Genomic DNA, 26,695 nt, shown 5'->3' on the forward strand with positions numbered 1-26,695 from the left:
AACAAGGGTGCTGGGCCATGGGATGCTACCACCACCCACTGCTTGGCCCTGCCATCAGCCTGTCCTGAGTGGGGGACCCTGGTACTTAAAGACTAAAACATTCTTAAACCAAGAGAAACAGCGATTGAGGACAGACGTGGCAGCCCACACACAGACTGTTAGGCTAGATTCGAGCTCTGGAGGGACAAGTACAAAGTGCATAAGCTTTAGGGCAGGATCTGGTTTAATCCTGCCTCTTCCTCTTACAGAATGCGAGGGCATGGGCTAATCACTTAGGCTGCTTTTGCTGTTTTCTCATCAAAAATTTGGGGACATCAGCACCTTCCAGGCACGGCTGCAGGGTCTGTGAGAGCAGAAAAAGTACCTGGCACTGAGGAGCTCAGCAACTGGTAGCTCCTCTTGCCCCTCGCGCAGATGGACTGCAGAGACGTGCAGGGTAGGAGCTGGGCAGTATAGCTAGGTGACAAGCAAAATTGTACACAGGGCTGGAGGAGCGTGAGAAGGAACCAGATATTAGAAGTGCTGTGGCCCTGAGCAGTTCATATGAGGATGGCTTGAAAGCCTAACCTGAGGTTATATCACGGCCCGGTGTGGCATCGGATGCAGGGGCGATGGAGCCAGGGTGCAGGCGGGGAAAGGTCTTGGTCCAAGGTCTGAGGTCTCGGTGGAGATTCCTTTCATTACCTGAAAGTTCTCATGGGGCAAAGAACCACCCTCCAGAACCAGACACGGTGGCCACGCCTGTCATCTCAGCACTTTGGGAGGCTAAGGCAGGAGGATTGCCTGAAGCCAGGAGTTCAAGACCAGCCTGAGCAATACAGTGAGACCTTGTCTTTGTACGATATTAAAAAAAAAAAAAATCAGCTGGCCACAGTGGCATGTGCCTGTAGTCCCAGCTATGTGGGAGGACCACTTGAGCTCAGGTGTCCGAGGCTGCAGTGAGCTAGGAAGGCACCACTGCACTACAGCCTGGGCAACAGAGCAAGACCCTGTCTCTTAAAAAAAAAAAAAAAAGAACCACCCCCCATAGCAGACCATACCCACTTCTCCAAATTCTTACACACTGTACCGTACCACTGCCTCCTGTTGCGGAGGGCATCCCCTGGGACAGCCATCGCCTTCCCCTCTCCATGCCGAGGGCCCAGTGCAGTGCTTGTGCCGGCAGGGCCTCCGAATGGTGCTGCAGGAGAGGCAGAGGCATCCCCCAGAGCAAGCCTGGCCAGCAGGACTCTGTGAGGATGAAAACCTTTATCTGTGCTAATACTGGGGCCTCTGGCTAGCGTGACTGAGTAACTGCATGTCTAACCGTACTTAATTCTACTTGATGTAAACAGCCACATGGGGCTAGTGTCTACCATGGTGGACAGCACAGCCTTAGATTCTCCTCTGGCCACTATCATACTGGCCTTTCCCTTGCAGGCACAGGGAGAAGAGAGGGTCAGTGTGGTTTTGTGGTGCATTCCTGTACAAGGGAGGGAACCAGACAAACTGATTTAGGGTCTTGGTTGAACCCTGGAGGTTCTAGGACAGAATTTGTAACCCAAACACACAAAATATAAGTTATTTATTGGGTCACGGAACCTGGGGTCTGACCCTAACACAGCTGACACTTGGAAAAGGCGTCAGCAGCACAGGCAGAGCCCGGCCTCCCCCCAGCCTGCCAGCACCAGCAAGGTACAGGGCAGTGGTCACGGGCTGAGTCCGGTGAGAACCCCCTGTGACCGTCCAGCTCCGGCTCTAGGGCATGCCACAGCTAGGGGATGCAGACCCCACCAGGGTCTGCGAGGACAGCAGGCCACATGCGTCCTCAGGTCACCGCTGGTGAGGAGGGTGTGTGCACAGCCACCCTGGCCTTTGTTCTCTGGCAGCGCAGGCAGCTGGCAGAAGCCGAGTCCAGACGGGGGTCAGAGAGAAGGGTGGGACTTCTCATCTCCTCCATCTGTGGAGAGGGGAGGGGCGTGAGCAAAGGAGGCTGCCATGGGATCCCAGGGCCCACCGTGAGGAACAGCCTGTGCTTCACCCTCAGAGTTGTCAAGAGCCGGTGACCACCCTGCTCTAGCCACCCCAAAATCAGGCTACCCACCCACTGCCTGCCTCGGCAAGGAAAAGCAACTCATCTGGCCTGGCCCTGGGATGCCCACGGCCAAATGGTGACAATCCTTCAGAAGTACATCTGCTTTTGGTCCCAGAGAGTATTCACCCTATCTTTGACCTTGCTGTCTACGAAGATTTGACGATTCTCAAGAGACAGATTAACCAAGCTCTCTGCAACTGCACACTACAAGGCAGAAGCAGCATTTGAACTCAGGTCTTGTGACTCCAAAGCCCAGTGCTGGGGAAACCCTAGACACACCCTCTGGAGAGGGTCTCCCCTGCCCTCCGTAATTCGGTGGCTCTCCCACTTGCCCACGGAAGACCTGCACCCCACACCTCCTCAGGGGCAATGAGAGCCCCAGAGGGCCCTGCGGAATTCTACGCCACAAGGGACAGAGCGCGAAGGCCGGAGAGCTGAGCACACCACCCACCACCTCCACACTCACATCCGGAGGCATTTGTCCTTCCCACCACTTGCCACCCTCTGGCCGTCTGGACTCCAGTCGACAGCATACACCTAAACCGAGGAGGAGGAAGAGGAAGGCAAGTAGGGAGGTGAGGGGCCAACGGCTGGGCACAACCCAGCCCCTCCCCTGCCTATGCAGATCGGCCCTACCTCATCCGCGTGGCCGGGCAGGTCTGTGGCCAGCTTCTGGGCCTTCACGTCCCACACCTTCAGCGTGCTGTCACTGCTGCCGCTGACCAGCAGCCGGCTGTCAGCTGACCACGCAATCTGGTACACGGCAGCCACGTGGCCACGCAGGGAAGCCAAGTACCTGGGCCAGGGGAAGATGATGATGGATATTAATGTCTGAAGGGTTCCCCATGCCCACAGCAGTGGTTCTTAACCTTGGCTGCCTGTTAGAATTACCTGGGAACCTTTACAAAATCATACTGCCTGGCCCCACCCAAGACCATTTTAATCACTGCCTGTCATTACTATTTGCAAAACTTCTCCAAACAAGTTGCTTCCAGGGTGCCTCTTGCCAGGCCTCTCCATACCCGCACGACTTTGCATGTCACAGACTCCAGTGCAGCCACCTGCTTAGCCAATCTGCCTGACACCCCGCCCAGCACAGTGGCTGCTTGCTAACAGGGGACATGCAATAAAAGGCCTGGAGCTTTCGAGTCAATATAGTCTAGCTGTGTCACTTTGGACAAACCATCAGGCATCTCCGAGACTCAGTTTCCTTATTTTAAAAAGGAACTGAGTTGCCTACTTCAAAGGGTTGTTGCTGTGTGAAAACCCGCAATGACTGACATGTAGGTTCCCCCTGAGCCCTACTCAGGGCTTCCCTGGCTCCTCTTCCCTCCTGGCCTGGGCCTCTGCCTCTCCTCTGACCTCATTAACCCCAAGGGCACTGAACCTCATTATGCCAAGGCTTCCCAAACTTGGATGGGTCGCAGAAGCACCTGGCAACCTTGCTAAAATGCAGATTTTGACCCTTAAGGTCTGAGTTGGGGCCCAAGACTCTGCATTTCTATGAAGCTCCCAGGTGATGCTGAAGCCGCTGGTCTGTGGCCTGCACTTTGAGGATGGCCACATGGCGATGAAACCACACACCTACCTACCACCTCTCCTGCTCTGGAGCTGCATCCCTGCCCTCGCGCTAGCTCTAAGATCACTTTTCCCCTAAGACATGAAATGAATTAGCATTTTTAGAGCCTGCTCAGTGCTGGTCCTCAATATACCATCTCATTTAAACCTTGCAACAAAGCTGAGAGGTAGCGGGTCTGCCTTTTACAGAAGAGGAAACAGGCTTGCAAAAGGCCCACACTGGTAAGCGGCAGCGCCAGGCTCCCCCTACTATCCACTCCTTACAGAGGAGCAGCGCCGCCCCCACTCACTTGCCCGTCCTGCCGTCCCACAGCTTGATGGACTTGTCGAAGGAGGCACTGGCCATGACGCGGGAGTCAGGAGAGAAGAGCACCTGGTTGATGAGGGCCTGGTGTCCCGTCATCCGTGCCAGGGGCTTCTTGTCCTCTGCTGGGGACCACAGGAATAAGGTGAAGTCATCCGAGCCAGACACTAGCCTCTCTGGGCCCAGGCCCTAGGGGAGGCAGAAAGCACACCATGTTGGATGTGGTCTTAGACAGGGGAGCCAGACCTCGGCAGCAAACACACACCACCGATTACTCAACACCAGGAGCAGACAGAGGCCAGGATTAGGAGGAACAAGGCCCAGGTCAGCCACTCACTCACATGTGAGCCCAAACAAGCCACTTCACCCAAAAGGAAAATGAAATTCTCCACACACACACAGAGAACGATTTCTAAGATATAAAATTACACGAAATAGCAGGGCACGAAATTATGTGTTAAAAAGGATAAGGATTTTATGAGGCTTATGTGTTTGTATGTACATGTGTGTGTGTGTATGTCATACACACACACGTAGGTGTATGTATGAAATTTCTGGAAGGTGACACAAGATACTGGCAGCACTGGATACTTCCAGAAGGAATGGGTGACTATGCAGGAGAGATGGGAGACTTTTCATCTTCACTTTTCTGTATTCTTTGAAACTCAGACCAGTGAATGTGTAAATAACCTAAAATAAAAAACTTAACAACAAATTAAATAATATAAAAAAGAGATACTTTGGGAATACAATAAATAGGCAAACAAAATAAGAAATGAAATAAAGTGATCCCTAGTGCATTAAGATTTTTAAGATTGCAAGCTAGGATTATCTAGAATAACTTTTTGGAATAGGTACATTCTGACCTGGGGCTGGAAGGGACAGGGCTCTGAGTGCTGCAGAGAGGGAAGAGTACAGAGCTGGGGACGCATGAGGCAGGCACACACTCACCCGCACACGGTTGTATCGGCTCAGAGCCCTCTCCTTCAGCTCCTGCACTGTGTCCCAGCACCGACCGGGAGGAAAGAAGATGAGGAACAAGGCTGGTTAGAAAATCCACCACAAACAGTAAACACCCACATTAAGTGCAAGACATGGCCCCTTCCCAAGCAGCCCTCTCCCCTCTTTCTCCCGCTCACTCACACGAGCCCTGGAGGTCTTGGGCATTAACTGAGGCCTCAGCAGGCTCAAAGGCCCCTGTGCGCAGGGCATAGTCAGTGCTGAGTGCCATGGTGTTCACCCAGTGGCCGTGGCCTTGCAGAGTCCGGCACAGCACACCCTAGGGCAGAGGGAGACAGGTCAACGCACACACACAGCACTCTCCACCCTGGGGAAATTGGCCCCAGGAGACGGGGGGTACAGGACCAAGAATCAGGACCCCAAGGTTCCATCACTCATTTACTGTGAGCTCAATGAAATCGCCTCTCTGGGCTCAAGTCTCTCCCCATCTGTAAAATGAGGGCACCAATCCAGATCAACATTTCTGAATACGTTTCACAGGACAGATAGGTTAAGCACGCCAGAATAAAAGGGCTCCAGTCAAATAAGTTTAGGGTATTGTAGTTTGATAAAGCTAAACAGGCTTCCGACAGCAGGAATTGCCAGAGCTTGACTATCTAACAGGGACACTGGGATCCCCACTATGGTGCAGCACCAACCACAGAACCCTTGCTCCCCAAGCATTCCCCAGACAGGGCTCCTAACATACGTCTGGGAAACGCTGGACTCGCTGAGGTCAAGGCTGCTCCCAGCGCCAGTGTCCTGTGACTTGAGATTTGCCAGACTGCTTCCTGAACCCTCCCAGTTCTTACGTCGTGAGCCCTCCAGACTTTGATGGTGCGGTCCTGGGAGGCGGAGTAGAGAAGCCCGTCCCCTCCCCACCGGAGACAGGTGACTGACTGGGTGTGTCCGGTGAGGATGCGCTCACAGCGGCCTGCAGTCGTGTCCCACACACGCACACTGCCGTCCTTGGAGCTGCTGGCCACATAGCGGCACTCAGGGTTCCTGGCGAGGGGGAGAGAGATGTGACCTCACCTGTGCCTGGCAGCGCCCATCTGCCTACAGCATCTCCCCATTCCCGGCTCAAAGACCAGGGACAATCAATCTCTCAACAGCTTTCTGACCCCAAGACCCAGGGGCACTACAAGGTGGTTTTCAGGCCCCACGATGAAATCTTCCTCCCAAGCAGCAACGCAGGTCTGGAACTGGGAGACCCTCCCACCACCCGCTACGCCACCACCATCATTCAGGCTGCCCATCGCATCCCCTCATGGAAGGCTTCTCTGTCCTGACCAGAGAAGGGGAACAGCTTAGATCCCCGGGCTCCCCACTTGCCCCAGCTGAGTCAGTGTCACTTACACATGGAGGGGCTCCCAGCTCAGGGCCGTGATCCACTTGCTGTGGCCAGTGAGGGTCCTTCCCACCTGCTGTCCTGTGCTTGGGTCCCACAGGAGAATCTGAAGGACAGAAGCTCACTGAATAACCCTCCCCAACCGGTCCCTGGTCCCATCAAAATCCCCCACCCCCAGCCCCCATCCAACCCTCCCTGAAGACTCCAGAACCTGATTCTGAACTGTCCCCCAGGGAGGGTGTCCCCGAGTCCCTGCCTAGTTACCCACCTACCTAGTTACCACCTACCTGGCCATTCTTGCAGCCTGAGGCCAGTTTCTTGCCGTCTGGGGACCAGGATATACTAAGGACCCAGTGTCTGTGTCCTAAGAAAGCAGAGGAGGGAGAAATGAGAAAGTGTCTTCATCCCCAGGGCCCAGCAACGCCCGGCAGATTACAGCTACTCCTTAGCCATTTGCTGAATAAATGAATGATCCAAGCCAGGTGCGGCAGCTCACACCTATAATCCAAGCACTTTGGGAGGCTGAGGTGAGAGGATTGCTCGAGCTCAAGAGTTCAAGACCAGCCTGGGCAATACAGTAAGATCCTGTCTCTACAAAAAATAATAACAAAAAAAAGTTAGCCAGGCGCGGTGGTGCATGGCTGTAGTCCCAGCTACTTGGGAGGCTGAGGCAGGAGGACAGCTTGAACCCAGGAGTTTGAGATTGCAGTGAGCTATGATTGAACCACTGTACTACAGCCTGGGAAATGGAGAGCAAGACACTTTCTCAAAAAAAAAAAAAAAAAAGAAAGAAAGAAAGAAAGAAAGAAAAGAAAGAAAGGAAGGAAAGGAAGGAAGAAAGAAAAGAAAGATCGAACAAAAGGAGAGATGAGGCTTTTTAGGCAAAGGGAGAACATACTCCAAGTTTTAGAGCTGTGCATCTTGCTGCACAGATAACACTGTCACTTTCTAGTGATTCTTTACCTGACATATGATATAAAATGTTTTCATACAAATCACCCCTTGTAATTCTCACAAAAGCTCTCAAGTATGGGGCAAAGCAAGAACTATCCCCATATTGTGATGAGAAAACTATTGCTTAGAAAGGGAGCACCCCCCTGCAAGGTCACCCAGCTGGCCTGTGGTATAGCAGAGGCTTTCCAAGTGTGGTCTCCAGACCACCTGGGAATGTGTTAGAAATGCAGACTCCCCGGTCCTACCCCAGACCTAATGAAACTAAAACCCTGGGGGTGGCCCCAGCAATCTGTTTTTAACAAGCCCTCTGGGTGATTCTGATGGGCACTAAAGTTTGAAAAGCACTGTGTAGAGGCTGGATTTAAGCCAGGTTCTCCTTGATACCAGCCAGTCAGCCCCTCCCCACACCCCACCTTGACTCTTGGTCCAGTCTCTGGCTGGCTGTGCTCAAGCCGCTTCCTCTACCCAGGAACACACAGCCACTAACTGGATGTTAAGGAGTCGGAATCGGCTCTGGGCCTCCCCAGGGACTAAAGAGCTGAGCAGATCGGCCACCCCCCACTGCGTTACCCCCCCACCCCACACCAATTGGCTAATTGCACACTGACCCTTGCAAGTGAAATGCGGTGTCTCTGTGCTGAGATCCCAGAAGCGTACAGTGGTGTCTCCGGAGCCGCTAGCCAGGTACCTGGGGAAGAGAGGACATTTGACCTCTGCAGTGGTGGGCAACCAGCGTGGCCCACCCCCAGATACTGTACATGTGCATTTCTGCCACCTATTCAATCATCTTGTGTGAACAGAAACTGGGACTGGACTCTTTCCTCCCCCCTGAAGGAGAAATACAACACTGACGCTGCCACCTGGGAGAAGACCTTAAGAGGCCGTTTCTTTCTTCTTCCTTCCTAAAAGGAATGGACACAACTATAACCAGATTTTGAAGCTTCTCATTATTCTCATAAGATCATGAGAAGCCACTAATCCCAGTTTCACAGATGAAAAATTAACTCAGAAAAGTTAAGGGACTTATCCAAGTCACACAGCTCAGAAGGGGCAGAGCTGAGCTTGCAGCTCAGATATCCTGAAATCAAGTCCAGGCAAAGTTTGTCCAAGGCAGGTGTCCTTGGCTTTTGGGACCAGGCCCCACTGGGAAATTCCCTTAATTGCAAGCAGAGCCCAGAGCCTGGGTCTACGGTAGGCAGCCCGAGGCCCCATCAGTCATAACTCTGGGGGACCCTCTCCACCCCAGACAGACGCTGCACACCCACATACCCCCTCCGTGATTCTGCAGCTGTCCTTACTTTCCTGTGGGGCTGAAGGCCACAGAGATGACCGCCTCGCTGTGACCCTCCAAGGAGCTGGTGCAGCGGGTCACAGCCCGGACCCTGAAGATAGCCTGTGGCTGGTAGATGATGTCTAGGACTTTCTCTGTCTCCACTGCCTGGGACTCCAGTGTCTTCCCGAGTGAGGAGGTGATCTCAGCATCATGGACGTAGAAAGCCAGCGGCAGGGGATCCTCCTATAGGGCAATGGTAAAGGGCAACCCCTCATCGAAGGATGTGCAGGGCCATCTCTGCCAGGGATGCTTCCTGCTCAGTTGTGGGAAGTGAAGCTTCTTTCCTTCCAGCCACCCTGCCTGGGATACCCCCAACATTTCCTATTGAACAAGACCTTTTTAATTCTTGGACAGCAACTGTAGGACACTTACACAGCACTTTGAAATTCTTTATCTGAATCTCACAACCACCTGGGAAATAGACATTAATATTCCCAGGTGAGAGATTAAAAAGCAGAGGCTTAGAGCAATTAAGTAATTAGTTCAATGTCTTATTGCTAATGACCAATCCAAGTTATAAGGTCTGGGATCAGGGTTAGCATACAGCATCATGCAGTGTTTTCTAAATCACTACACTATGCTGCATTTGTGTAAGAAGCATCAAAAAAGCTGGTTAAAAATGTGGACTTCCAGCTTCACCCCAAAGTCTGGTTTAGCAAATCTCGGGTGGGGCCCAGGAACCGCATTTTTTAAACATCCTCTCCCCAAAGGACAGCACTTCCGTAAGCACTAGCTTGAAGGTTAAGAGCATTGGATATTGATTGAGCCTGACAGATTTGGGTTCCAATTCCAAATCAACTACCTACTGCACAGCATCGTGCAAATAATTCAGTCCCTCTGGGCCACACTGTAAAATGGGGATATTAATGAGTCTGATATCGAGGGGCTGTGACAAGAAATCAATGAAATATTACACCCAATGCGTTCAAAACGCAGCCTCTCTCCGCAAGAGGACCCTGACGATGGGCGTGTAAAGCGCTTTTCCACTGATTGCATCTTCTGACCCTCTTCAGAGATAGGTGAGGACTCACGCCAGGTGGGTCATCCACTATGGCTGAGTAGCGGGGGGACCCTGAACCGCAGACCCTCCAGACCCTCGGTGAGGACCCTCAACCCCCATCCCGCCCGCCCGGGGGGTGGGGATGCCGGGCAGCCCTGGCCGGCCGCTCACCTGGGCCAGCAGCGCGTTGCACACGAGCTGCAGCCTGTCCGGGGTGATGTCCACGGGCACGTCGAACGGGGAGCCCAGCAGCTGCCCGCCCTCATCCTGGAACTGCACCAGCAGCCGCTGCACGTCACGCGCCGCCGCCTCGTCCTGCGCGAACAAGCGGGCTGGGCGTCACCCTCTGGAAGGCCCCCGCTTCGCCTCCCTCTGGCCTCGGGGACCCGGGCCTGAGCGCCCGGCCGTGACACCCCGGCCCCCATTCACGCACACCCACCGCCACCGCCGCCGCCATACTGCGTCCCCACGTGGAGGAGAAAGACCCCGGCGGGCCAGAGCGCCGCCTCCGTGGGCCGGCAGGGCCGCAGCCGGCACATCGCCCTCTGGTGTTGAGGAGGAGAAGCGCCACGCCGCGCCCGGCCTCCCGGGTTGGAAATGGGCTCACCTGCGAGTCCTCCCTGCCCCCAACTGCCTCCCCTGGGGGCGGGGCGTCGCCGCCTCCCCATTTAGTCCCTCCAGTGCCTTACAGGATACAATCAACCTGTGACTCTTCACAGCAGGGATTGTTGTCCCATTTTACAGATGAGGAAGCCGAGGCTCTGAGAGGTGAATTGTCCCCAAGATCACAGAGGCAGAAGGACCCCTGGGGTGGGGGTCGGGGAGGCTTACAACGCCAGAAGCCACTACTGGGTTGAGAGCAGAAGTTATTATTCTTTTTTAAATAGGTCAAGTCAATTAATAATACTTGATGAGTACAAAAGCAAACTGTATTTTTACAGTTATCAACACGGTAAAGCACTAATGACATCGACAACAGTGGGTCAGGCATTGTTCTCAGTGCTTTTAATACACAGCTCATTTAATCCTCACACAGCCCCTTTCTCCCCATTTTACAGATGAACTGAAACAGAGAGCAATGAACTTGAGCTCTGTTGTAGAAGCACGGATCTTCCTGGGTAACTCTCCTCTCTCTCCTCCCTCTCACCCAGGCAGCCCCGAGCTCTTCCAAGTCTGCCTCGTGGACGTAACGTGGATCTGTCCTCCACAACCACACTCTGGACAGAGTCAGCATCACTTCCTGCCTGCCCCACTACAACAGCCTCTTGACAAGCCCCCGTTTCCATTCCTGCCTCCTCCCATCCGTTCTGCGCAGTGCAGCCAGGGTGGTCTTTCCAAACCCAAAATCAGGTCTGTTACTCTTTGCCCTGAAACCTTGCAATTGCTCCCTTATACACAGGAGAAAACCAAACTGTTTATAATAAATAGTCCACTCAGCCTTGCTGTCTCCAGCCATCCCTCTCTCTTTTAGAATAAATCCTCGTGTCTTTTCCTGAGTTCTTCCAAGTCATGGCCCTTCCTGCATCAGTGCTTTTGCACATGCAGTTTTCTATGTCTGGAACTGGTATGGAATGAATCGTGCCCCCTCCCCTCTAATTCATATGTCGAAGCCCGAACCCCCAATGTGACTGTATCTGGAGACAAGCCCTATAAGAAAGTAATAAAGGTTAATGAATAAAGTCATATGGGTAGGGCCCTAATCAGATAGAACTGGTGCCCTTAGAAAAAGAAGAGAATCCAGAGCGCTCTCTCTCTGTCTCTACCCCTCACTCCCACTGCTGCCCTGCGCACACACAGACATGAGGTCATGTGAGGTCGCAGTGAGAAGGCAAGATATGTCTGCAAGATATGAAGAGAGGCCTCGCCAGAAATCAGCTCTGATGACACCTTGATCTTGGACTTTCAACTCCAGAGCTGTGAGAAAATAAATTTCTATTGTTTAAGCCTCCCAGTCTATGGTATTTTGTTATGGCAGCCCGAGCAGACTAATACGGGAATAGTTCCTCATTCTTTAGGTCTTGCCTTAAATATTCATTCATTTATCCAGTAAGTATATTGAGCACCTAGTCCCTTCTAGACATTGTTTTAGGAGCTCTACATATATTAACTCATTTATCACTTGCTCAGAGAAACCTTCTCTGACATGATGTAATATTACCCTGTTAAATATTTTCAAAACATTCTGGTATCCTCACATTTAGAAATCACAGATTCATGGAATTATTTCATCCATTCATTCAATAAATATTCTTGAGCACCTTCTATGTGCCACACACCCTTACAACACTTGGAATACGTAAGTGAACACAATATACACAAATCCTTGCCCTCGTGAGTGTTGTATGCTTCCATTATGATTCACAGTTTCTGGCACATAACAGATGTTTAAGAAATGCTTGTGGAATGAATTACTGAATCAGGATTTGAATCTAGAATCCTTTGGACCTAAAGTCACAGAACTGCAGTTCTCTGCCAATGACGGGATCGTTCCTCACATTACCTCATTGCTGCAGAGAGCTTGCCCCACAAAGGGGCCCAGGGTTTGCGATACCATGAGCCACAGGGAGTTCATCCATCCATCCATTCATTTATTTGTTCATTCAATAAACATGTGTTAGGGCTGGGCCTTGTGTGCAGCAGGGTGGGAGAACCTGTGCAAGGTCACGTAGCTGTGTGTCCGAGCCCACAGAGCTAGGAGCACAATCGAGTGTGGGTGATTCTACCTGTGCTTTTTCAGTGTTTTTCCCAGCCCCAGCCAGGTAAGTTTGAAGACGTATGTGTAGGGCAGAGAGGAGGACTGGAGGTGAGTGGAGCAAATCATCAGCATGAAGACACCATTCTTGCATTCATTCATTCATTCATTCAGGAAACATGCATCAGGCACCGACTCTGCCAGGCTCAGTGCTGGGGGAGGGGAAGTGGGGGGGACAAGTGGCCTGGGATGCTGTCCTTGCCTTCCAGGAGGGAGCTTGTAGCCCAGGCTTGGAGACATTGAAAGACAGGAGCGTTCTGGGTCCAAGTGGGGACAATCTCATAAATTTGCTTCAGGAACTCTCAGATGAGAAGTAATTTCTGCCCCAGGAGAGACCCCTCTGTGATGGTGAATACACAGTTCTTGTCCCAGGAAGACCCCCTTGTGAGGAGGGAGCCTCAGCTTGTCCTAGGAGAGGTCCCAGTCAGATGGGGTGGGGTACAGTCCTCCAATCTGCCCCAGGCCTTTCTCTAAGAGATTTGAGTCTTATGGGGGACACACAGAGCCCACTCTCAGGGAGCTCTCTGTCCGATGGGAGAGGTCAGCTGTGTATATTCACTCATACAGAGGGGACAAACAGACCAGAACAAGCAACCAACCCACTTAAACCGAGTTAGCAAGTCCTGCGGATCTTTCTGAAAAGCAAGGACATTTTCAGCAAGTGAATGCTGAGGGATGGAGGTATTGTGAACAAGTAGAAGAAGGGAAGAAACTTTCCTCCCCTCTTCCCTCCTCCCCTCAACCAGAAAGGCATTTCTGGAAGTCTCCAGTTGGTTGGGGACCTGGGCAGCTGCTCTGTGTGCCCAAGTCTGTCAGTCTCTCAGCTGTCACTCTGCTCCCAAAATAGCAGTGGTTGGGGGGAGGGAGGGGAGGTTGTTTATCTGGGATGGAGGTGGGGAAGGGGCATTATCTCTGTGCTTAGGGAGGGGTGCATGCTGGGGGCTTCCCGTCCCTTCTGGATCTTTCTCTCACTCTTCGGGGTATGAATGCCGGAGCCCCCAGGACAGCCTGAGCCGGGTGCTTGGGCAGAGGCCAGCCAGCACCTCCACGTGGCTGCAACTGTCCAGTCTGGGGAGAGGGAGGGCCCTGAGTATCAATGACAGACTCCAGGGGCACCTGCCCCTGTGGCCAAATATGGTCTGGAGCCATTGGCAGGGGTGATAAAATGTCTTGCGTGGGGGCTGGGCGGGGCAGACTGGGGCTGGCGGGCTGGAGGCTGACCCAGGAGAGTTCAGGGGAGCAACATCACAGGGGCCACATCGAAACCATTGTCCTCGCTGAGAAAGTGAGTTGGGCCAGAGTGTTCCCTGGACAGGGGAGGGATAAGGCAGACTTTTAAAGCCTACAATGAAGTCCAGGCCTTTGGCATGGTGGCTTCACCTGCTGGGAGGGACAGGGAGTGAGGCCTGTTTCAACCTGGGCCAAGCTCTGAGCAAATGCTGTAATGTCCTTCTGGGGCGATGGATTTGAGGGTGCTGTGGGTGGGTCCCTTCTAGGCAGAATCCCTACCTTCCATCCTGGTGGGAGGGGAGCCTGGAGCTCTGGACCTCAGACCAGAGGCCCAGCCCTGGGTCTGGAGTGAGGGGCTGGCCAGACAGAGCTGCTCCTGTGCCCGCAGATGGCAGAGGCTGAAGCCGTCCAGCTGAAGGAGGAAGGGAACCAGCATTTCCAGCGCCAGGACTACAAGGCCGCGACAAAGAGCTACAGCCAGGCCCTGAAGCTGACCAAGGATAAGACCCTACTGGCCACGCTCTATCGGAACCGGGCAGCCTGCGGCCTGAAAACGGTCTGGAGCAGGACGGGGCTGGGGGCAAGGGTGTGGGGGCGGCCCCCTCCTCCTAATAGGAATTGGTCACCATCCCAGCTGGCTCCCCCGGACCCCTCAGGCTGCAGCAGGTGCCTCCAACCACTGCTCTGCAGAGACAGAAACTCACCCAGATTAGAATCAGCCTAATGCCAGGAGCTTTTCACGTTATTTCTTTTTCTCTCTTTTTTTTCTTCTTTTCTTTTCTTTTCTTTCTTTCCTCAATCTGTTGCCTAGGTTAGAGTGCCATGGTGTCAGCCTAGCTCACTGCAACCTCAAACTCCTGGGCTCAAGGGATCTTCCTGTCTCAGCCCAGTAGCTGGGACTACAGGAGGGCACCACCACACCCAGCTATTTTTTTCTATTTTTAGTAGTTCCAGGCTAATTTTTCTATTTTTAGTAGAGATGGGGTCTCGCTCTTGCTCAGACTGGTCTCGAACCCCTGACTTCAAGCAATCCTCCTGCCTCGGCCTCCCAGAGTGCTAGGATTACAGGCGTGAGCCACCGTGTCCGGCTTCACTTGCTATTTCACAGCATCTTGTAACAGCCCTGGGAGGCAGCTGTTGTCATCCCATATTACAGATAAGAAACTCAAGTCTCAGAGGGCTTAAGTAACTTGCCAAGATCTCCCAGGTCCTAGCAGAGCCGGGATTCAGAGCTGGGTTTTCCTGTTGCCAGAGCCTGTGCTCTTTTCCATGCCCAGCGAGGGGCACACTCTGGGCCTCTGACAGCCTGCAGCTCCCCCAGCAAAACTTGTCCCCTCACTCTGGGGACACTCTCTGGCTGTCTCTGCACTGGGCCTGCATTAACCGAGTCTTCTCCTTCCCCGTGTCTCAGGAGAGCTACGTCCAGGCAGCTTCAGATGCCTCCAGAGGTGAGCCACTCCCGCTCCCAAACCTGCCCTCTCACATTCTCCTCCGGGTGGTTGGTGTTGAGTTTTGATCTGGTTGTCATTTTGGGTAATAAACAGTGATAGTCTTGAGTGAGCTGAGAAGGGAGGGAACCCAGCTGGAGAAGGGACTGGAAACACATCGCGTGACGAGCAGTTGAGGAAGCTGCAATATATAGCCCAGAGAAGGCAACTCCCAGGTGGGACGGAGAGCCGCCTACAAATACCTAAAAAGTTGTCACAAGGAAGAAGGATTGGATTTCATTTCAGAGTTCCAAGGCTGGACTTAAGATAAATGGGCAAGGTCACAGGCAGTATATTTCAGGTAGGAAGAGGGAAGGGTTTTCTGATGGAGCTGCCTGGCTGTCTTGAGAAGGAGGGAGCTCCCCATTACTGGAGGTATGCAAGCACCAACTTGCTAAGCCCTTGGCAGGGATCCTGTAGCAGAGACTGGAGCATCAGGAACTGGATGAGATGAACCTTAAGCTCTCTTCCACCCTTGAGACTCTGTGGATCTTACTGTCTCTCTAACAAAGGAGAGGCGTGAGCCAGATGGTCCACATGGGTGGATAATCCCCAAGGAAGACACAGAAGCCCAGCAAGAGCCTGATTTTTGGAGTTGAGGCAGTGGGGACAGTGGTCTGCAGCCTGGTCCCCTGAGGCCCTGCCTGTCTCCCCTCAATAGCCATCGACATCAACTCCTCCGACATCAAGGCTCTGTATCGGCGATGCCAAGCCTTGGAGCACCTGGGGAAGTTGGACCAGGCCTTCAAGGACGTGCAGCGTTGTGCCACCCTGGAGCCTCGGAACCAGAACTTCCAGGAGACGCTGAGGAGGCTCAACACCAGCATCCAGGAGAAGGTGAGCCAGCCCCCTTCCCACAAACTTGGCTGTCCACCCCCTCCCCATAGGAGCAGGGATGGGCTAGGGAGGTGGGACGCCAGAGCAGGGCTAGCCCTAGCTCCATGCTCTGAGATGCAGACGGCAAGTGGCACGGGCCGGTTCCACAGCACAGCTGAGCAGGTGCACCTGTCTGTGAGTCATGACTGCACAACCCAGCCAGGGCTAGAGCACGGGTCTTTTAAATTCCAGATGGAGGCTCTCAAAAAAAATTGTAATAACTTAGTGTGTTTGCCACATGATCTTCTCTTGCCAGGTACCATGAGCTACCTGGGAACTGGGGGGTATTGATGAGGAATAGGGGGGAGTGAGGACCCAGTAAGAACATGAAATCTTTTCTAGGAAAATGGAGTGGGATGGGGAGAAACTGGACCAGAGATAAGAACTCCTGCACTCTAATCCTGGATCGGCTGCGAATTTCAGGGGGACGCCTTGGGGTGTCGTTTCCTCTCTAAGAGCAGGAGGGTCATCGATCATCCAACTCCTTGCTCCAAGATGCAGCAACTTCCGTGTGTCTGGAGCAGCCCTGTGGTGGGACCAGAGCATGCTGCCCAGGGTGCAGACTCAAGGATCAACTAAGGAGAGAGCAGAGAAGGGGTGGGGGGAGGATAGACATCTCCCCACCCCAAAGGAAATGGCGGGAGTGTGACCAGCAGAGCAAAGTAGTAGGATGTGCATTAGGGGCTGGCGAGATGAGGGGTGATGGTTTGGGTCATTTTATGAAAGACCCAGAGCAGTGGGTTTCTGTGGGGGTGCGTGAGGGGCCAGACATCCAAACAGAGTGGTTTCAGTTGCTGGAAAACTGCTTCAGGTCTCTGAGCCCGGAGACCTAGTTCTGTTTTAGCTCCTATATAAATGTCTAATAGCTAATGGTTTGCTAGACTCTGATAAGGAATGTAACGAGGCTGTGAGCTTTGTGGGTCAAGGACTTGATTTTGCTCACCGTCCTCTCCCCAGCATCTAGCACAGTGCCTGGCACGTAGTAGTTATTCAGTAGATGTTTGTTGAATGAATGAATGAACGTGCATGGTCCCAGAATAGACACTGTAGTTACTGAGATGAACTGTATGTGGAACAGACTGAAATGATGTGGACCACCGCTGCCTTCTTCCCCACCCCCTTCTCTCCCCTCAGCTCCGTGTGCAGTTCTCCACAGACTCCAGGGTGCAAAAGATGTTTGAGATCCTCCTGGACGAAAACAGTGACGCCGATAAGCTGGAAAAGGTGAGCGCTGGTCAGCGCCGGCAGCCAGCAGAGGGCGCTCTCGGCACCTGCCAGTCTCCACAGTGACCCGGTCCTAGGGGTAGGGAGGCGGAGGTGGGGGGTGTCCTAGAAGAACCTGAAGGAAAATTGGCCAAAGGATAAACACATTAAAAAACTATAAGGAGGGCTGGGATTAGGGTGCATCCAGTGAGGATCCTGCCTTTCTTTAAATTTTTGATATTTTTTTCATCATGGATATTTTTCGCATTGATGTTGATTTTTAAAAATATTGCATTAAATCTTATTTATCTCAATTATTGAGTTTTGGGTGCCCCTTTAAATTTTGCACTCAAGACAAGGGCTTCATTTACCTCACTATAATTTTGGCCGTGAGAAACAAGGACACATTAAAATAATGTTTTATTCCCTTTAAAAATATTCTAAGGAAGTTATTCTGAAATATTAAAATATTTACCAATACAATCATCCTCTTCATCAAATTTGTTGCATTTTTTTCCATATTCCCTTCTAGTCATTCTTCAGAGGAAAAAAATTGAACATTTGAGTGTTTTACATTTATAAGAACTTGACAGACGATACCTGGGAAATTTTTGTTAGTTTTGTGGTCAATAAATCCATAAAATATGCAAATATTATTTATTAATTTTTTTCTGAGAATTACTTTGTGCCAGGCACATTCTTTATATTTGTAATTTTGTTTAATGTTCTTGACAATCTTATAAGGCAAATACACTATAGTCCTTATTTGTAAAATGTAAGTGATTTTGCTCAAGGTCATGTGTGTAGTAAGTGGCAGAACCAAATCTTTGTTTGTTTGTTTGAGACAAAGTCTTGCTCTGTTGCCCAGACTAGAATGCAGTGGCGTCATCACAGCTCATTGCATCCGCCAACTCCCGGGCTGTAGTGATCCTCCTGCCTCAGCCTCCCAAGTAGCTGGGACTACAGGTGTGCACCATCACGCCCGGCTAAGTTTTCTATTTTTGTAGAGATGTGTCTCACCATGTTGCTCAGGCTGATCTTAAACTCCTGGACTCAAGTGATCCTCCTGCCTTAGCCTCTGGAGTCACTGGGACTATAGGCATGAGGCACCCCATCTGGCAGAACCAAAATCTTTCAGAGCTCAGAGCCTGTGCTCTTAACCACTATGATGGTTCCACTGATAGATGAGGCAGAGGAAAGGAAAGAGGAAGGAGCTAATGGAGAGGCCACAGGAAGAACAGGAGATGGTGATATTATTAATTTTATAATTATTAATATATAATCTTGTTCTCTCCACCTGGAATACCTCATCCCCGGGACACCTTTTCTCCATGCCACTTCTCTGCCTAGGAACTTCTATTTGTTATAAAGTGTTCATTTTCATACCTCCTTGCACTAAATTCAGAACTCCTCGAGGGCAAGGACTATGTCTAATTATTCCTTGTGATTCCAGTGCTTGGCTCGGCTCATTGGAGGTGCTCAGAGAAAGTGAGATTGAATGAATCAATCATCACATCTTGAGGACCCTCTGTCTTACCAGGCACCATGCTAAGAAATGTAAAGTTAAAAAGGTCAGGCCTTTGGCCCCTTAAAGTTCATAAACAAATTGAGGTTGTGTTCCTAGTTTTCAATTCTACATTATAAAAACCCAACACAAACTAGCTTAAAAGGAAAAAAAGAATGTGGGCGGGGGACAGAATTTATTTGTCCTAGGCAGGTTACTTCTACTAATAGTTTCAGGAATAGCTGAATCTAAGATCCAAGGGTTCCCAACAATGTTATCCTACAGATTAGATCTCTTTCTATAACCTGTTCTTGGGTGGCTTCATCCTCAGGAATTTTTTTTTCCATGTGAAAGCCCCTCACAGCTCCATGTTTACATCCAATTGTAGCAAAAATAGATGTTTTTGTGCCAATGGTCCTAGCAAAAGTCCTAGGAGTAATTCTCAATGCTTTAAATTGTGTCACCTGCCCTTCACTGAACCCGTTATAGTAACTCTGAATAGGCCTACGTCACATGCCTACCTCTGGATTTGGAAGTGAGGTTGACCCCATACAAATCATATGGATTAAAAGTGAGGGAAGGTTGTTCACCAGAGGAAAATGAAGTTGCTGTTACTGAAAGGGCGAGAAGATATTAGGCAAGCAAAACCCAACACATGTCCTCCATGGAGAAGATGTTCCATACATCAGTAATTATATGGCAAGGCTAGAAGTGATGTTTGTCTTAAGTGCTTACAGCCAAAGATTAGGTAGGAGAAATTGATCACTTCAAGGACAGCTGTCCACAAACACCTTCTAGGAGGAATCCTATGAACTACGCCTTTTGGACAGGTAGGATTATGGTAGGTGAAGACGAGGAGGCCTTTCAGATATGTGGAAAGGCAGGAACAAAGGCAGGGAAGTAAAGATCCTTTGGAAGTTTTCCAAGTTTGCTGGAAACTTTTGGGAATCAAGTCTGGAACTTTGGTTGGGAGCCAGATCTACACATAGTCTAATAAGTGCTCATCCTTTATGCAGATTTCTTCCATATGTGATCTCAAAAAAGAGTAATTTTGGCAGGCACCAGGAGTAGGATTATTCTTCCCATGTTACTGATGGGGCAAGTGAGGCCCAGTGCAAGAGATGCCCACTGAGAGTTCACCCTCTTGTGTCCAGAGACAGAACAGCACAAGAAGCCCAATTTCTACCCTCCAGCCCAGGACTGTGTCCCTCCCCCCCATCCACAGTAAAAATAAAATGTGGGGTTGGAAATCACCAGGACAGTAGCTGTGGCTCAGCCCCGGGGCCAGCCTGAGGACACCTTTGGAGGAAGCTGTGGGAACAACCCTATAGGCAGAAAGAAGGTATCTGACTTGCATGATGGCTGAGAGCAGAGACTCTGGAGTCAGGCCTGGTTTTGAGTCTCAGTTTCATGAGTTAAGGTGTTACCTTGGGCAGGTTCTATAACTTCTCTGAACCTTAGCTTCCTCATCTGTAAACAAGGTAAAGAACAATACCTATCTTATCGGATGGTTCATGAGGTCTGAATGAGGTATTGCATATTAAGAACTTAGCACTCTCTTCCTCGTCCGGTCTGGTCTCTTCCTTGTCTGGTCTCCTCTGGTCTCATCTCCTCTTCCTTGTCTGGTCTCATCTCCTCTTCCTCTTCTGGTCTGGTCTCCTCTTCCTCGTCCGGTCTAGTCTCCTCTTCCTTGTCCAGTCTGGTCTCCTTGCAAATATTTTTTAATAACAAACTCTTGAGAGTATATAATGAGTTGTGATAGATAAAACAACTTAAAATTTTTTTTTTCCTTTTTTTTTCCAAGCAGAATAAACTTTTTAAAACAATTTTTTTTTTTTTTTGAGACAGAGTCTCACTTTATTGCCCAGGCTAGAGTGAGTGCCATTGCGTCAGCCTAGCTCACAGCAACCTCAAACACCTGGGCTTAAGGGATCCTACTGCCTCAGCCTCCTGAGTAGCTGGGACTACAGGCATGCGCCACCACGCCTGGCTAATTTTTTCTATATGTATTTTTAGTTGTCCAGATAATTTTTATTTCTATTTTTAGTAGAGACGGGGTCTCAGGCTGGTCTTGAACTCCTGACCTCGAGCGATCCACCCGCCTTGGCCTCCCAGAGGGCTAGGATTACAGGCGTGAGCCACCATGCCTGAGGATACATGAACCTTCAAAGGCCCCAGATCTGGAGCAGAACTTGAGACCCCAAGGGCTGAGAGAAGAACTCAGGAGGTGGGAGGAGAGGGGAAGTGGGCAAAGAGCTGGGGAGTGGGGTGCTGGGGAGGGGACTGATTACAGCAATCCAGGCAGGCATAATCAGAACCAGCATTATCAGCTAAGGGCCTTGTACTTTTCAATTTAAAGAAAAGTGAGCCAGGTGTAGTGGCTCACACCTATAATCCCAGCACTTTGGGAGGCTGAGGTGGGAGGATCACTTGAGGCCAGGAGTTCAAAACCAGCCTGGGCAACATAGCAAGACCACATTTCTACAGGGCTTTCAGGTCCCATCTAGTGAGTGCTTTCTGCTCGCCACCTTCTGCCTTCCTGAGAACCCCTACAATTTCAGATTCCCCTGAATAGGCAAACAAACAAAAAATGCCAAAATTATATTAAAGGAAAAATTTTAAGGAAATGAGTCTTCATGTAAGAACACTTCATTTTTCTAGTCCTTCTCCATAAGAATGTATGCACAGCTTTATTTTAACATAAGTACAGAGTAACCATCTGATTCTGATTCTATTTACCAATTTTTTTCCAAGTTACTCTTAGTCTTTTTATTTATGATTTTAGTGGCTGCCGTATATTGCATCAAATTGGTCTTTATGTAAGTTACTTTGTTTCTTCTTCTTCTTTTTTTTTTTTTTTTTTTTTGAGACAGAGTCTCACTTTGTTGCCCGGGCTAGAGTGAGTGCCGTGGCATCAGCCTAGCTCACAGCAACCTCAGACTCCTGGGCTTAAGCGATCCTACTGCCTCAGCCTCCCGAGTAGCTGGGACTACAGGCATGAGCCACCATGCCCGGCTAATTTTTTTGTATATATATTTTTAGTTGGCCAGATAATTTCTTTCTATTTTTAGTAGAGACGGGGTCTCACTCTGCTCAGGCTCACCAGCTCAGGCTGGTCTCGAACTCCTGACCTCGAGCGATCCACCCGCCTCAGCCTCCCAGAGCTAGGATTACAGGCGTGAGCCACCGCGCCCGGCCTGTTTCTTCTTTTGTATTATGTTCTTGGGCTGTGTTTCTGGGAGTAGGATTACAAGGTGAGAGAATAGAAAGAGGTTCTCAAGACCCAGTCTTTGCACCAGCTCTTGTATCTGGCCCACGGTCAAGGCCTGGATGGCTGTACCTCCCTTGTAACCCACATTGCCTCTTCCTTCCTCAGGCTGCCAACAACCTCATTGTCCTAGGCCGTGAGGAATCAGGGGCTGAGAAGATCTTCCAGGGCAATGGAGTGGCCCTGCTGCTGCAGCTTCTGGACACCAAGAGGCTTGAGCTGATGCTGGCTGCAGTGCGGACCCTGTCGGGCATGTGCAGTGGCCACCGAGCCAGGGTGAGGGCCTGGCTGTGGGGCAGGTGCAGCCGATGGCTGCTGGTCCAAGGATCAGGAGGGTGACACGTGTGGTTAGGGCTGTGGCTGGCATCAATAGAACTTGATACAAAGGCTAAAGAGTGCTCCAGTGCTTTTATCCCTTGAGCTGGAAACAGGTCTGACTAAACAAAGATAAATTTATTGAAAGTGGTTTGCGGGGAAGAGCTGAATGCAAAGCTATGATAGTTCACATTTTTTCGTGCTAAGACTTTGAAACCTAGTGTGTATTTTATACTTACGGCATATTTCTATGTGGTCTTGCCACATTGCTGTGCCCAGCAGTCCCATGTGGCAAGCAGCCACTGTATTGGACGGCACAGCCCTGACCTCTGGAAAGGGACATGGCTTGTGTCAAGAGCTTTCCAGGACCGGGGGGCCCCATGAGGCATCAGCTGCCTGGGCTCATTTCCCTACCCTGTGGGGTGGGGTGGGGACAGTTATCATGCACCCCCCAACCTGCATGGCAGCTGGCAGGGAGGGGCAGGGCAGCTGACTGAGATTCTCACTGGGCGTCTAGGCCATGGCGATTCTGCACGCAGTGCGGATAGACCGAATCTGCAGCCTCATGTCCAGCGAGAACGAGGAGATGTCTCTGGCCGTCTGCAACTTGCTCCAAGCCGTCATTGACTCCCTGTCCGGGGAGGACAAGCGGGAGCATCAAGGGAAGGAGGAAGCCCTGGTTCTAGGTAGGAGATGACCTTCAGTTTTAGTTCGAGGGGATGGGGGAAGGAGAGAGTCAGTCACCAGCTCAGACTGGGCATTCCCTGTGTGTGGTGGTGGCTTGGTTTTATTGTTATCTGTATTTTCTGGTTGTAAAAGTAACAGGCAGAGCCTCAGTAGTCACAATAGCCCCAGAGGGAAGCCACCCAAGCGTCCATCGGCAGGTAACTATACAAGCCAAATGTGATATATACATACGATGGGACATTATTCAGTCTTAAGAAGGGAGGGACTTCTGACATGCTACAACATGAGTGAACACTGAGGACATTGTGCTAGTAAAATAAGACAGTCACGAAAGCATAAATACAGTATGAGCCCACTCATATGAGGGTCTTAGAGTAGTCAAACTCATGGAGGCAAAAAGTAGAAAGGTGTTTGTCAGGAGCTAGAGGAGGAGAAATGGGATATTATTGTCTAATGGGATGGAGTTTCAGTTTTGCAAGATGAAAAAAGTTTTGTGGTTGGATTGTGGTAATGGTTGCACAAGAATGTGAGTATAGTTAATGCCACTGAAAATGATTAAAGCGGTAAATTTTATGTTACGTATATTTTACTACAATCTTAGAAAAGTAACAGAGGCTTACTGGAGAAATGTAGAAAAATATAGAATTATGAAAAGATGAAAAAAATACTTATAATCACCCATTCAGATAACCATTATTATCACTACTGTGTATATCCTTCCTTTTTTCTATCTGTCTGGCTCTTTATAGATTAATAATGCTAACCTTCTGGAGCCCTGGATTGTTGATGTGGCTCTGACTTACCATGCTAATAGTTAGCTAGTCCCTTTGTTTTTCTGAGCTAGAAAGTTTGGAAGGTCCTAGATGGCTCCACTTGTATGGCTGGTGGTTCACTGGAGATGTTGGCCAGGAGACCTTGGTTTTTCTCTGGTGGCCTTTCCAGCTTGGGTTTCCTTACAACATGGTGGCTGGATTCTAAATGGACAGGTCCCAATGTGCAAGTGCTAGTAAGCCTCTGGTTGTGTCGCAGTCACATGGGAAGTCCCAGGGCCAGTGTGGGAGGAGGTTACCCAAGAGCGTGAATACTGACAGGGTGCTTCCTTGGGTGCTCCTGGGGTTGGACATCTCTGTACAAAATCCTCCCACATGTCGACTTCAAATCCATCTCCTTGTAGCTTCCACCCACCTCTGGTCCCAGTTGTGCCCTCTGGACCTGCACAGAATAAGTCTGTTATCTCACCCCCATGATACACCTTTATCTGAAAACAAGCTGTCATGTCCACTTATGTCTTCCCTTCTCCAGGTTGCAAAGAAATGGCTTTGTCAGGTATTATCTGACGTGGTTTGGAGAGCTTTTGTTTTCTGCCTGGCTGCCCACCTTTGGGCTCCATCCTAGAACTAGAACACAAATCTCTAAGTCTCAGGGAGGTCAGACAGGGCAAAAATCAGGAAAAGGCGCTTGCCTTGCTAGATCCACCAGGGGGCGGGAGAGTCCTAGCGTCATAGGCAGAGGCCTGAATGCAGGCTCTCAGCATGCCTGAATCTGTGCGGAGTGAATCGTCTACAAGGAGTATAAATTTCCTTTCCGGAAAACATTTTATTAAATCAGTTTATTAAAAACTGCATAAAGTGTCCCTGGAGCTCTACCAGTCATTGCTGGGAGTGAGGAGCTTTCTAAGAACCAGAGCTGTTCAAGAATGGAATGGGTTGTCACCGAAGTCAGTGTTCAGGGTGGCTGGAGGACCCCTTGGGGTGTGGTCTGGGAATTTCCTGCCCTTTAGGGGGTGACACGGGCAATACTATGCTCTCCTGGGACATTCACATGTCTAGAAAGCGGTGGATTCAGTGTTTTCAGCATCTCAAAGCCTCCGCCACTCCTGGCCCTTATATCTGAGACTCCCCGCACGTCTATTTCTTCCTGTCCTCTTATTCCTCAGACACCAAGAAGGACTTGAAGCAGATCACCAGCCACCTGCTCGACATGCTGGTCAGTAAGAAGGTGTCTGGCCAGGGCAGGGATCAGGCGCTGAACCTGCTCAATAAGAACGTCCCCAGGAAGGACCTTGCCATTCACGACAACTCGCGCACCATCTACGTGGTGGATAACGGTGAGGAGGTGGGAGGGCTCGGGGCTCACGTGAGCCTTTTAAGTGGTCACCAGGGTACTTGGCACTGAGCAGAAAGTGACAGAGATGACACTCGCGTCTGGAAGGAGTCTTCAGTCCCAACCGCAAAGGTGGGTAAAGGCAGAAGGTGTAGGTCAGGGCCTGAACACACCCAGAAAGTACCCAAACACACCCCAAGGCACCCGGGTGGAGTTACCCAACAAACGGGGGCAAGTGCAGAAAAATAAGTAGGAGCCCACCCACCATGGGGTAATAACATTCCAGAAGTCTCATGGTTGGTAAAATACTTCACAGGCCTTCTAGAAGGCAGCAAATGGCATCAAGTATACTTTATGTTAAAGCACAGTTAAAAACCTCCTAGCGGATAGTCGCTAAATTCGTCAGCCCCAGGGTGTTACCCCTCACCTAAATCAACTTCTTTAACTGTTCAGGAATCATACCTGTGGCTTTATAATCTGTTATGGCAAATTCTCTCACAGGTTTTATGACAGAGAACAAGGCCATACCTTATTCTAGAAGGTTCAAATCAGCTTTGACCAGCTTGAAATTTATTATCTTTTGCTATTACATTTCCCTTGCTTGGTTTTTCCTGATCTCAGCAAAGTGAGCATGCAAGTGCTGAGACTCTAACAGATTTAGTGTTCAAGCCCCACCGTGCCCTGGTCTTCTCTGCAGTTACTAGAAAGGTTGAGCATCAACCACAGACCTCTTTTCTCTGCACTAGGATTTACGCTCAACCACATGGTTTATGGGATGGCTCAGGTGGGGAGCAATATGTGTTACTCTCTTCTTTTTTTGAAGGGCACCAAAATGGATAGCACATGGGTAAAAATAATGTGGGTTGAGAAATTCTGAAGTATGAATGCAAAGCTGCAATGTTGAGGTATTGCACATTGTGCCAACTGTGCTGGGAGGATCGGACAGGTGAGCCGTGAAGATGTCAAACCTGCAGTAAGCTTTTGGATGAGGGAAGGGTCAAGTTGACAAGAAGGAGCTTCCAGAGTGTGGGAACAGAAGAGGAAGGAGATGCTCAAGGCATGGGCAGGAAAGGAAGGAGAAAGCAGGAGTCGAGGTTGGAGAGGTGACAGGAGTTGGCAGTAATGACGTGCATTTGAGGGAGGCTTTTGGGACCCCAGCTGGGGAGTGAGAAATTTTAATTTCTAAAAACAAAATTTAAAAATTAAGAACATATAAAATTAAAAAAAAAATTAAGCCAGTGCAATGGCTCATGCCTATAGTTCCAGCTGCTCGGGAGGCTGAGATGGAGGCTGTGGTGAGCTGTGACTGTGACATAGCTGGGTGACACAGTGACACCTTGTCTCTAAAAGAAAAAAAACTGGCCAGGTGTGGTGGCTCAGGCCTGTAATCCTAGCCATTTGGGAGGCCAAGGCAGGAGAATTACTTGAGCCCAGGAGTTTGAGACCAGCCTAGGCAAGAGCAAGACCGGGTCTCTACAAAAATAAAAAATTAGCTGGGCATGGTGGAGCGCACCTGTAGTCCCAGCTACTTGGGAGCCTGAGGTAGGAAGATTTCTTGAGCCCAGGCATTGTAGGCTGCAGTGAGCTATGATGAAGCCACTGCACTCCAGCCAGGGTGACAGAGCAAGACCCTGTCTCATAAATAAATAAATATATAATTTTAAAAATTAAAACATT

At 50.3% G+C, this 26,695-nt stretch overlaps 2 protein-coding genes across 4 annotated transcripts in view; one reads left to right on the forward strand and one right to left on the reverse strand.

Annotated features, from left to right (window-relative positions):
* Nucleotides 1-1,547: 1,547 nt before the first annotated feature.
* Nucleotides 1,548-10,128, reverse strand: NLE1 (notchless homolog 1). 3 transcript variants are annotated; one of them, XM_045525491.1, is made up of 13 exons: nucleotides 10,033-10,128; nucleotides 9,765-9,908; nucleotides 8,559-8,776; nucleotides 7,869-7,948; nucleotides 6,594-6,670; nucleotides 6,315-6,412; nucleotides 5,768-5,960; nucleotides 5,100-5,235; nucleotides 4,908-4,954; nucleotides 3,943-4,145; nucleotides 2,711-2,870; nucleotides 2,541-2,611; nucleotides 1,548-1,939 (listed from the first exon to the last, which is right to left on the reverse strand). In XM_045525491.1, the coding sequence occupies exons 1-13, from the start codon at nucleotides 10,048-10,050 to the stop codon at nucleotides 1,927-1,929; spliced, it is 1,458 nt and encodes a 485-aa protein (XP_045381447.1). In that variant the 5' UTR covers nucleotides 10,051-10,128; the 3' UTR covers nucleotides 1,548-1,926. The 3 variants fall into 3 exon arrangements, with proteins under 3 accessions (XP_045381447.1, XP_045381446.1, XP_045381448.1); XM_045525490.1 differs by having other exon boundaries at nucleotides 10,027-10,098; XM_045525492.1 differs by lacking the exons at nucleotides 9,765-9,908; nucleotides 10,033-10,128 and having other exon boundaries at nucleotides 8,530-8,721.
* Nucleotides 10,129-13,530: 3,402 nt separating this feature from the next.
* UNC45B (unc-45 myosin chaperone B) overlaps nucleotides 13,531-26,695 on the forward strand; it is a 32,029-nt gene continuing 18,864 nt past the window's right edge. The window contains exons 1-8 of the mRNA XM_045525493.1: nucleotides 13,531-13,630; nucleotides 13,964-14,131; nucleotides 14,987-15,023; nucleotides 15,724-15,899; nucleotides 17,073-17,162; nucleotides 22,022-22,189; nucleotides 22,746-22,914; nucleotides 24,852-25,022. Of these exons, the coding sequence (XP_045381449.1) occupies nucleotides 13,964-14,131; nucleotides 14,987-15,023; nucleotides 15,724-15,899; nucleotides 17,073-17,162; nucleotides 22,022-22,189; nucleotides 22,746-22,914; nucleotides 24,852-25,022 (979 nt within the window). The 5' untranslated portion in view covers nucleotides 13,531-13,630. The remainder of the gene's footprint in view (nucleotides 13,631-13,963; nucleotides 14,132-14,986; nucleotides 15,024-15,723; nucleotides 15,900-17,072; nucleotides 17,163-22,021; nucleotides 22,190-22,745; nucleotides 22,915-24,851; nucleotides 25,023-26,695) is intronic.

The sequence above is a fragment of the Lemur catta genome, chromosome 15 (genome assembly GCF_020740605.2).
Source record: "Lemur catta isolate mLemCat1 chromosome 15, mLemCat1.pri, whole genome shotgun sequence".
In the NCBI taxonomy this organism is placed as follows: domain Eukaryota; kingdom Metazoa; phylum Chordata; class Mammalia; order Primates; family Lemuridae; genus Lemur; species Lemur catta.